This window comes from Nyctibius grandis, chromosome 8 (assembly GCF_013368605.1).
Source record: "Nyctibius grandis isolate bNycGra1 chromosome 8, bNycGra1.pri, whole genome shotgun sequence".
NCBI lineage: Eukaryota > Metazoa > Chordata > Aves > Nyctibiiformes > Nyctibiidae > Nyctibius > Nyctibius grandis.
The window spans coordinates 11,532,790-11,543,562 of record NC_090665.1 but is presented as its reverse complement, the minus strand read 5'-3'; the positions used below and the strand labels follow the sequence as shown (position 1 = coordinate 11,543,562).

At 50.7% G+C, this 10,773-nt stretch overlaps 1 protein-coding gene across 1 annotated transcript; it reads left to right on the top strand.

The window, feature by feature from the left end:
• Positions 1 to 5,464: 5,464 nt before the first annotated feature.
• On the top strand, positions 5,465 to 10,606 carry DYNLT2B (dynein light chain Tctex-type 2B). Its single transcript, XM_068406937.1, has 5 exons — positions 5,465 to 5,548; positions 6,083 to 6,216; positions 7,808 to 7,877; positions 9,649 to 9,712; positions 10,355 to 10,606. Exons 1-5 carry the CDS (start codon positions 5,481 to 5,483, stop codon positions 10,400 to 10,402), a joined length of 384 nt encoding a protein of 127 aa, XP_068263038.1. The 5' UTR covers positions 5,465 to 5,480; the 3' UTR covers positions 10,403 to 10,606.
• The last annotated feature ends 167 nt before the right edge of the window (positions 10,607 to 10,773 follow it).

The following is a 10,773-nucleotide window of genomic DNA, read 5'->3' as shown; positions in this document are numbered from 1 at the left end:
GACTGAGCAGCCATAGGGCACCTATTGGGAAAGGATGGTAGAGGAGGGAGAATGAGAAGAAGGAGGAGGAGAAGGAGAAGGAGAAGGAGAAGGAGGAGAAAAAAGGAAAAGGAGAAGGAAAAGGAGGAGATGGAGAAGGAGGAGTAGGAGAAGTTTTGCCTCCTTCATTGTGCTTCTCCACAGACAGATTTGCAGAGAGCAGGGACAGGTGCTCGGTGCTGGGGTGCTGTTATTGGGGTGACCTTTGCAGCAGACTTTGATTTCTCCACCGGCAATGTTCCCCGCTCGCCACACTGACTAATACTTGCATAGGAAATAACCAGCGGTGAAAGCACGCTGGTGGCTGGCTCCTCCGCTTCTCTCGAACACAGCCTCGGTGCCTCACAATTTTGGAAAGTGTCAGGGGAAAATTAATAATTGGGGTGAAGGACACAATTCTCATGATGATTTCATCATTTTCTGGGCTTTCAGAAACGAGCTGCAGGGCTGGGGTTTGCTCACCTCTCACTTTCAGACATTGCCCTGGCAGGCGAGCGGGCGAGGGGAGCCACCCCTGACTCGGGATGGCCAAGGAGGGGGTTCTGAGCTGGGGCAGGCAGGGCTCTCCCTGGGTCAGGAGCTTGATCCAGCCTGTCCTGGATCCTCTTTCCCAGCTTCCTCCTGGTATTGCATCTCATGAGCTTTTGGCCCTGCTTGGGCCACAGAGCAAGCCTGGGGGGCTGTCCTCTCCTTGTTACCTTTCCATGCCTTCTGGCCAGAGGCCACCGCACTGCCTGGCAGGGTGGCAAGGGGATCGCTCTCCACCATGTGCAATGGTGCTGGTGGGCTTCGAGGTGGACATCGCCTCTTCCTTCACAATTTCCTGCATTCCCATTAAAAAAAAACCCTAACTAAACTAAACTAAGCTGAACACCAGAAAGGATGGAAGCTCACAGCAAGGAGGCTTTTCCACCTCAAGGCTTTGCATCCCCCGATGGTGACACCAGGCATCCGGGCCAGGTGTGGGGAGGCTTGTTTGGCACTTGCAGCATGTTTTGGTTTCTAGAGGCGGAAGATGTGACGGGTATCACTGCCGAGATCGCAACTCACCGAGCCAGGGATCAGCAGGAAAAACTGGCTCATCCTCCCTCCGCCCTGCGCAGCAGCAGAGGGCTCTGATTAAAATCATAGCATGAATTGCTCAGACTTTCCAACGCACGCTCAGAATGTGGTGTAAGTTGGTACCCGGGGCGGGGAGGCTGCCATGTCCATGAGAAACCAACAGCGGCCAGATGCAGATTGTACAGCAATGTTTGTGGATGCCCAGGTTCCTTCGGCCCCACAGCAGCCCCCAGGCTTCAGGCAGGCTTTGCACGCTCCCTGCACCCTGCCAGACCAACACAGCTCCCGCTGGCTCTTGCTCCATCTTCTCCAGCACTAAGGAAAACAGCCTGGCTCCAGCCATGTTGCAGCTCCCTGCCCATGCTGGTAAATCCCCTCCAACCCCATGGGGTGGATGGTACATCTTGGGATTAGCTGAGGAGGCACAAAAAAGGTCCTTTGATGCTTAAAAAAATAAATTCTCTTTCTCTGAGCTGGAATATGGTGAATTGCACGGGACAGACCTCTTCTATTTGGCCACTGAAAGAGAAAAAAAAGGGCTAAAAAGAAAGCAGAATGAGGAATAAGTGAGAAAACAGTTTGTTCTTCAAAACTAAGAGACAGGAACTTCAGCGTCACACCACTTCACTGAAGCACAAATGTCCCTTTTTCCCGTAACAAGAAGCTGGCCCAATGTGTCGGCAAGGGTCCCACCGATGTGGCTGGGACCCAGATGAAGCCCTGGTCTCCTGCAGCCATCACTGTTGGGGCACACAGCTATCACCCTGAGCAGTCACCTCACAGGATCGAGGGTCAGTGCCAAAATGGCTTAAAAGCACCTGGAGTATTTAAGGAGCACTGAAAATTTGGAAGATGAAGAAGAAAGCAATGACCAAACACCTCAGATGGAGCCAACTGAAGCCCAGAGCTGAATGTCCTCAAAGCCCAGGGAAAGCAAAGCTTCCCAAATGAGATGGGGAACACAAATTACCACAAAAAGATGATGAGGAAGAGAAACCCACGGGCTCCCAAAGATCCCTCCCCCGCTGGTTTAACTGAATTCACATCTCTGGGTCTCACGCAGGCAGGAGGCGATGTCGCTGGGGCAAGAAGAGGAAACGGTTAATAGTGTTTGCAAATAAACACGGAGAGCGTGGAGGTCTTTCAGACACTTCTCGGAAATTAGGAAGGCCCCTGCAAATGATTTGCATGAGCAACAACACCCGACACTGCTGCGGGGAAAGGCAGTGGCCCCGCAGGGTGAGTAAGCAGCGAGTAAGCGGAGGGATGGAGCAGAGGCACGAAAGTGTTCCTTTAGCGAGCGGAAATCTGCAGGGCCTAGGCAGGGCAATGGTAACTGCGATGTGAAGGTGCCACACGGGTATGGCATGGGGCCACCACCACCTTCAGCATGGCATCGGGGTGCTGTTCCTGCCTGCGGGCACAGCTGATCCCCAGCCCAGCGGTACTATGGGATCTGATGGACCATCTCTAGCGAGCAGTGCTGCTAAAGCCTGTGGAAATCAGGAGCTGCTGCTGCTGCTCAGGGTCTCAGCAACCCGCCTGTGCTCAGAGAGGGTTGGGGGTAAGACCTGGCACCAGCTGGGATGCATCTGTGCATCCCAAGCAAAAAACTCCATCAGAAACACCTCCTGGTACAGCCTCACACCCTCCCAGCACCCGAGGGGCACCTCCAGGGAGCACCGTGCCTGCAGAGCCCCAACCCCAGGCACCGCCAGCCCTGCCGCACATGATGGCCCCCCCCAGACCCTCATCACCACCAGCAGCAGCACGCTCCGCCCCAGCACCGGCTGCGCCTTCACGCTGTTTCCATTCGAAGCTGGGTGAAGCACCCCGGGGACCTTTCTCGGCGGTGTGACCCGCTGCACATAGGAAGTGCGATCGCAGAGATTGCTGCATCGAGATAAACAGCGGAGGAAGCAGGATGTCAGCTTCTCAGGAGGGCTGTGTCATACGCAGGCTGTCGTTGGCCACCCTTCCTTGGGACAGACAGCAGCTGCGGACAGGGAAAACAGCACAAGTGCATGACAGCGGGGAGGATATTGCGGAGCGACAATTTTATGCCTTTCTGGAAGATTTAAGAAGTTCCTGGAGGAAGAGCCCTGAGCGAGGCTTGGATCCCCGTGCTGATGGTTGGGATGCATGGCTCCGAGGCAGGAAGGGAGCACAGGGTCTGGCAGCAACTCATGGGCAGGAACTGGGGGAACAGGCTTTGTAACGGCAACGATCTCAGGCTGCGCTCTGCTCCGCCTGCACCCGCTGCCCCTGCAGCAGCCCGGCGCTCCCAGCATGGTTCCTGGGGACGGGTCACCAACACAGCCCCACTCCAGCTGAGGCCATGCACAAACATCTCTGCCCTGCTGGCACCCAGAGCACGTGGGCGCCACGTCTGCAGCCACGCCAGCCCACCAAGCCCTGGGCGAGGGAGCGGGCAGGGGCTTGGGCCACGGCTGCCAGTGATTTCGGGTGGGATGGGGGTGCTGGGGAAGCACTCAGTGATGCGAGGCCATCCGCCCCACTGACGAGCCGCTCTCTCCCCATCAGACCTCCCGCCATGCTCACCTCCCCCACGACGGACTCATCAAACCCTTTATTTACAATTAGAATCACAGAATCACAGAAGGTTAGGGATTGGAAGGGACCTCAAAAGATCATCTAGTCCAATCCCCCTGCTGAAGCAGGATTACCTAGACCATATCACACAGGAACATGTCCAGGTGGGTTTTGAGTGTCTCCAGAGAAGGAGACCCCACAACCTCTCTGGGCAGCCTGTTCCAGTGTTGTTACCTTCACTGTAAAGAAGTTTTTCCTCATATTTATGTGGAACCTCCTGTGTTCCAGCTTGCACCCGTTGCCCCTTGTCCTGTCAAGGGATGTCACTGAGAAGAGCCTGGCTCCATCCTCATGACACTTGCCCTTTACATATTTATAAACATTAATGAGGTCACCCCTCAGTCTCCTCTTCTCCAAGCTAAAGAGACCCAGCTCCCTCAGCCTCTCCTCATAAGGGAGATGTTCCACTCCCTTAATCATCTTTGTGGCTCTGCGCTGGACTCTCTCTAGCAGTTCCCTGTCCTTCTTGAACTGAGGGGACCAGAACTGGACACAATATTCCAGATGTGGCCTCACCAGGGCAGAGTAGGGGGGGAGGAGAACCTCTCTTGACCTACTAATCATACCCCTTCTAATACACCCCAGGATGCCATTGGCCTTCTCGGCCACAAGGGCACGTTGCTGGCTCATGGTCATCCTGCTGTCTACCAGGACCCCCAGTTCCCTTTCCCCTGGAATCATTTAGGTTGGAAAGGACCTTTAAGATCATCCAGTCCAACCATTAACCCAGCACTGCCAAGTCCACCACTAAACCATGTCCCTAAGCACCACACCTCCATGGCTTTTAAATACCTCCAGGGATGGTGACTCCACCACTTCCCTGGGCAGCCTGTTCCAATGCTTGACAACCCTTTCTCTGAAGAAATTTTTCCTGATATCCAACCTAAAACTCCCCTGGTGCAACTTAAGGCCGTTTCCTCACATCCCACCACTTGTTACTTGGGAGAAGAGACCAACCCCCACCTCGCTACAGCCTCCCTTCAGGTAGTTGTAGACACCAATAAGGTCTCCCCTCAGCCTCCTTTTCTCCACACTAAACACCCCCAGTTCCCTCAGCCGCTCCTCATCAGACTTGTGCTCCAGACCCTTCACCAGCTTCATTGCCCTTCTCTAGACTCGCTCCAAGACCTCAATGTCTTTCTTGCAGTGAGGGGCCCAAAACTGAACACAGGATTCGAGGTGCGGCCTCACCAGTGCCGAGTACAGGGGGACGATCCCTGCCCTAGGCCTGCTGGCCACACTAGAGCTGATACAAGCCAGGACGCTGTTGGCCTCCTTGGCCACCTGGGCACGCTGCTGGCTCATACTCAGCCGCCATTGACCAACGCCCCCGCGTCCTTTCCAGCTGCTCTTCCCCCAGCCTGTAGCGGGGTGTGGGGTTGTTGTGCCCCCAGTGCAGGGCCTTACACTGAGCCCTGTTGAACCTCAATAATTATAATTATTATTGCAATTATTTACGGTTTCTTCACCATTTGTTTCATTGTATAAAGATTTTTATAGTAAAAAAGGTCAAAATTAAAAATATTTTGACAAATAAAAAATTCCGCCCCCGGGACCCGCGCCCCCTCTCCGGGACCCCCCCCCGTGTGTCCGCACCCCCCCGTGCCGCGGCGGTGGGTGCCGCCACGGCCACATGCAAGTCCCCCTCCACGCGAGACGCGGTGCATGACGTACGGCGGCATGACGTAAGGCGGTGCCCCGCGACGCGGCGGAGGCGGAAGTGGCGGGGGTTGCCGGGGTAACCGACGCCGGGGCGGCCTGCGGCCATGGGCGAGCTGAGCGTGGGCAGTGGGGCTGGCAACACGTACAGCCTGCGGCCCGGCCTCCAGCGCCGGTGAGCCGGGGGGGCCTGGGGTGCTGCGGGGGGGTCCTGGTGCTGGGGGCTCCGGGGAGGGAGGGGGGGATGCTGGGGGTGCCCTGGGGGCTCTGGGTCTGGGGGTGACAGCCCTGGGGATGTGGGAGCTGCGGTGGGACGGTCGGGGAGGGGATCCCTGCGCATGGAGGGGCTGGTATGGGGCGATGGGGGCTGGGTGGGGGTGTTGGGAATAGGGGAGCCCCTGGGGTTTGGGGTCTGGTGGGGGCACTGGGCTCCCAGAGCGACTTTGAAGTGAGATGTAGGGGGATGTGGGTGGGGAGGCGAGGGGAGCACGGGTGGGGGACGCTGCTGAAGGGGCACCCTCCAATGGGGCTGTTTTCGCATCTGTTTATGGGCGTTTGGCTTTTGGCTGGGCTCTTTTTCCCTGCGGTTTTTCATTTGTTATTTCTCTTCAATATGTGAAAGCTAAATTTTCCCAGGTGGGGTTATGAATGTTTCTACATGGTGTGTGAACAATCTGGGCCTTCTGTTGCTGTTTTTTTGCCCTGATAGATTTAAATCATCCACAGTAAAAGAATGCATCCATGCGATACTGAAGGAGAAGCTGGCCAACATACAGTACGTTCCAGAAGAAATGCCTCAGCTTACAAAGTCTTTATCAGAGATAATAAAAGACAGACTGAAAGGTAAGGAGGTTTGCTGGGGAAGTAGGTTCTTTTCTTACTGTGTCCTCTCCCTTTGGCAAAATCCCTCTTTCCTCCTTTATTCTTGAAATCTCTTTCTTCCCCGTTGACTGACTCAAGTCTACCGTTATGAAACATTCTGGCCTATATACACACGCTCCTCGCCTGCGGAACTAGAAACCTAATTCAAGCAGACAAGATTTGTTTTCGTAAAGGCTGGCTGGTGTGGGATGTCAGCCTTGGAGGGGTTGCAGGGGGAAAGAAGCTGCATTAGAGAGAAGGAAGAAGTGATGCTTCATTGCTTCTTGCTTCAATAAAGAGAACCATTCCTGCTTTTTTTCTGCTGCAAGTTAGATCAGAGTTGTGTCAGTGTGGAATAGCAGGGAGATCAGAAGAAGGCCCAGTGGGAGCAGCGAAGGGGGGAGAGAGTTAGGAGCACAGTCAGCCAAGGAGGGGCATGACTGCAGCCTTACAGCACTGGAAAAAGGTCGTGGTGGTGCTGCGCAGGATGCCCTCCAACACTTTTGAGTTCAAGAGCTAAACTTGAGGCTCCAGCAGGTGTTTCCTGTCTTCAGTGCTGGAACAAGAACATAGATGTGAGTTGGCACGGTCACTTGTTCTTTGCCCTCTTCCTGGGGACAGGCTGGTGCTCCATCTGCTGGGCTGGCCTCACACAGTGACAGACAGACCGTCACCCTTGGCAGGATTTACGCTTCTCCCAGACCAGCAGCAGCTGTACTCCCAGCACGTGTCGATGCCGAGCTAACAGGCACAGGGCTTGGCTTCAGTAATCTGTAAATAGACTCGCAGTAGCCTGAAGCGAGACTGGCCTGGTGTGGCCATTGTGTCAGCTGGCACCTCTGAAAAGCATTGACATAGTGGATGATACCAGACCCAGCATGCTGTGTTCAATCCTTCAGTGGAAACCGTGCGCCGGAGTCTTCCCAGGACACTGCTTTGTTGAAGACACACATTAGGATCTATATTTTATTTTAAACATGCTTGTTCTGGTTTGGCTTCTGGAACATTGCCGTGGCCTGAGTGGATCTGGCCTGTGCCCCAAAGGTATTTATTTACAATTGTAAAACAACAGTGTATCTTTGCAGACACATAACGTAGACCCATATATGATTTTATGTGGCCTTTTATCCCAGCTCAGAAGCAAAGGAAACACTTAGGTGGCAGAAGAATCTCTACAATACCTTTGCATCAGAACAGTTTTAAAATAAGCCGATTTTTTTCAAATTGGATTTTGTCCACCATCAGCCTTATTTACATTCTTTCCATGTGTTCAGTTCTTGAAAGTGGTCAAAGTAGAATGCTTACACATAGTGTGGCCGTTCAGGGGTGTCTTCTGCCTTAGATGCATCTTTTGACAGATGCCAAATACCCTGTTCACCCTTTAACTCCAGTAAGACTGTGGTACTCTGTACCTAGGAAAATGAAGCCGCAAGGCGGTCTGTCCACTGTCCTCATGGACTTGTATAGGATGCTCGCTTTGTAACGAGAAATCTTTAGCTCTCTGGGTCCTGTTTTGGGCTCATATTTTAAACAAGTTGTTGCTCTCACTATTATTTTTTTCCTCTCTCTCCAGAGGAGGGATTTGACAGGTACAAAATGGTGGTGCAGGTTGTGATTGGAGAGCAGAGAGGAGAAGGAGTGAAGTAAGTTTTGCATCTTGTAATTGTATTTCTGTAATTTTTGTTTGGTTTGGGTGGGGTGGGTTTTTTTCCATTTGGAAGCTGCTTCCAACTTTCCTAGGTACAAAGATCTCTCTGCAGATTATAAGTGTAAAGCACTTTCTTTTCTCTTTAAGTGGCAAGTGAGAGCTTGGATTGTGACTGATTGATTGAATTAGATAACTGGCTGTACGGTGGTTCTTAGCAAGCTGAAATGCTGAAAAGCATTTGTGAGGAGTGTTGCAGAAAGGCATTTTATGTTGTATTCGTGATGAACTAGAGCACACACAGAGTCCATTCTCAAGATCCTGCTGCAGCACAGGAGCCATGGTAACTCACTTCTGTCTAAAGCCAGATTTCTATAAGTATTTCATTTACATTTAACCCCCCAGGTAGGCATCTTTCAGAAGTTTAAATTTCTATAATCCCCATGCAATACTGTCATGGGAATGGAGCCTAGACTGTGGGTACTGAGCACATCCAGATGCCTGCAATCAGACAAAAGAATCCTCTTGGCTGCAGTAGTGGGCTGTAGCTTTCCATTACTAGTGAGCAGGGAGAAGAAGACAAAAGAGAACAGCTCACAAGATTCATGTGCTTTATCTGTTTGGTTTATCTTTATTATTGTGCCTGGTACTCCAGCAGAAGGTAAGTGCAGCAGAGCTGTAATCAGATCTGCTGCCTCAATGTTTTGGAGGACAGGAAGGAATACCTGTACCTGCTGCTCAGGCTTTTGTTGGGAATGTCTGTCTGCAGGCAGACTGCTCCAGAAGCACCGTACCAGGGTGAACAGTTCAATGAGGTGGTCTGATTTGAAATGTGAAGCCTGGCAACACAGACTCATAGAGCAATTGGGGAAATTCTCTGGTTTGCAATAGGCAGGAGGCAAAAGAAGCATGGTCACTAAGATCCTTAATCCAAAATACTGAGTAACCAGAATATTCCACAGGCAGAGTGGAATATTGGACTGAAAAACAAGCAGAATGACACTGAGGGCTAAGGTAATGGAAAAAAGAAATTCAACAGTCTTAGGACAATAAGTCGTACATGTAGGGACTAGGAACAACATGCTGTGCCACAAACAAGGGTCCTGTCAGCTGAGACTGACTGGGGCAGGCAGGGAGCTGGGCATTTGCAGCAAAGAAAGGGGAGTATCAATGACATGAAACAAGGCAGCAGCGAGGTCTTGTCTGTAATATCCTGTTATAGTCCAGTTGCTTGCCTTCACAGTAAGGCTTAGACTGAAGCAGGTGTAGAAAAAGGCCAGCAGGATGGACGGGGAACAGAGTATAGATACGAAATGACTAGAAGAGCTTAGCTCGTGGTCTAGTAACACGACATCTGCCAAGGAATACGATCGCTCCCCATAAATAAGTTGGGAGTATGTAACACAAGGGTGCAGGAGGTGAAGGACAAGAACAAATAAGCTAAATTAGCCACCGATAATGAGTAGGCCAGAAGTCAAGGATTCTTAAGCACCATAGCAATGAGGTTTCAAGCCCTGCTGCACAGTGGAGGTGGCAGGGTTGGTAGCTGATGAGTTTAAACATGGAGCTTGATCCACATACAGAGGGGGTTACAGCACGTGGTGGAATTCAGCAGTGATGGTCTAGGCTCAGGATTCAGGAAGATGCTTCCTGTTTCCTTTAGCTTTAAAGGAAGCTCCGTTTGCTTTTTGAGGAAAGTATCTGTGATCACTTAGGTCTTTATGTGTGAACGCTGTGCGTAATGGCTCCACTTTGTCTCCTTTGTCTAGTATGGCTGCACGATGTTTCTGGGACGATGACACTGACAGCTATGCTCACGATGTGTTCATGAATGTAAGTATTGGCTGTTTTACCATGGGAAAGTGTAAATCTACTTGCTTTTGTACGAGAGGCAGAGTGACCTTACACATAGAGCAGAAAAAAAAACAACCACTAGAAGGAAGGAGCCAAGACTCTATTGAAACAGTATGATTTACACCTTTATTCACAAAACATACTTTGATATAATAGCCAACATAGTAAAACTTATTTACTGAGTAGGTCATACAGTACTGTACACAGGTCTATATAGCCACACCATTTTACAGGTGGGGAGAGGAAACACAAGAGAGAAAGTCTTTTCTTATATGCTTTGCTGAAATGCTGTCATGGAGTATGGCTGGAATCCAGGACTGAGCAAAAGTCAAGGTTTTATTTCATTATTATTTTATTTTTATTTAATTTTAAACTGACACCTAGACACCTGTGGGTGTGTGGATGGAGTAAACTGAGGCATTTCTGGCATTCAGACACACTGACCTGGGCTATACCACAAGCAAGATCAATAAGAAACTAACTAAAAGACAGAAAATTGCAATATGGTTTGCATATATAAGGTTATGCTCTGATCTAAATGTTCCCTTAGGTCAGCCTTTACCATTAGGCTAGCAAAAAGCTTGCCTTTACTAACACGGAGCCTTTCTCTGTTTTCCCCAGGACAGCCTGTTTTGTGTGGTAGCTGCGTTTGGCTGCTTCTACTATTGACGATGGTCAACACTGCACAGCAGGACAGAGGTGGGGGAGAACGCTTCAGGGTATTTATTGTGAACGTGCACAAAAGCATCATATTCTTCCTTCAGGACCTAACAAAATAACAGCTCTACAAAGCATGTCCTACCCCTATTCTACACACTACAACATTCCTTCTTCCTTGTGGATATCGATATAGCTTTAAGCACAATGTTATTATGTCCCTTATTTAAATCACCTTTTGTTTTTATATAGCGTGTTGGTTTTGTCCTAAAAAAGTGTATTGCCAATAGCCATTGTTTCTAAGGCAAACTCAACTTTCATCTTGAAAGGGTTCTGTTGCTTTTATTTTTGTTTTCTGAAATTAATGAAATATTTATAAGAAA

What these genes read in the sequence shown, in the direction of transcription:
- DYNLT2B (XM_068406937.1), top strand. Translation starts at nt 5,481, where the DNA reads ATGGGCGAGCTGAGCGTGGGCAGTGGGGCTGGCAACACGTACAGCCTG. An exon ending in AATAAAAGACAGACTGAAAG is followed by an intron (nt 6,217 to 7,807) that starts GTAAGGAGGTTT and finishes CTCTCTCTCCAG; the next exon opens with AGGAGGGATTTGACAGGTAC. An exon ending in CTCACGATGTGTTCATGAAT is followed by an intron (nt 9,713 to 10,354) that starts GTAAGTATTGGC and finishes TGTTTTCCCCAG; the next exon opens with GACAGCCTGTTTTGTGTGGT.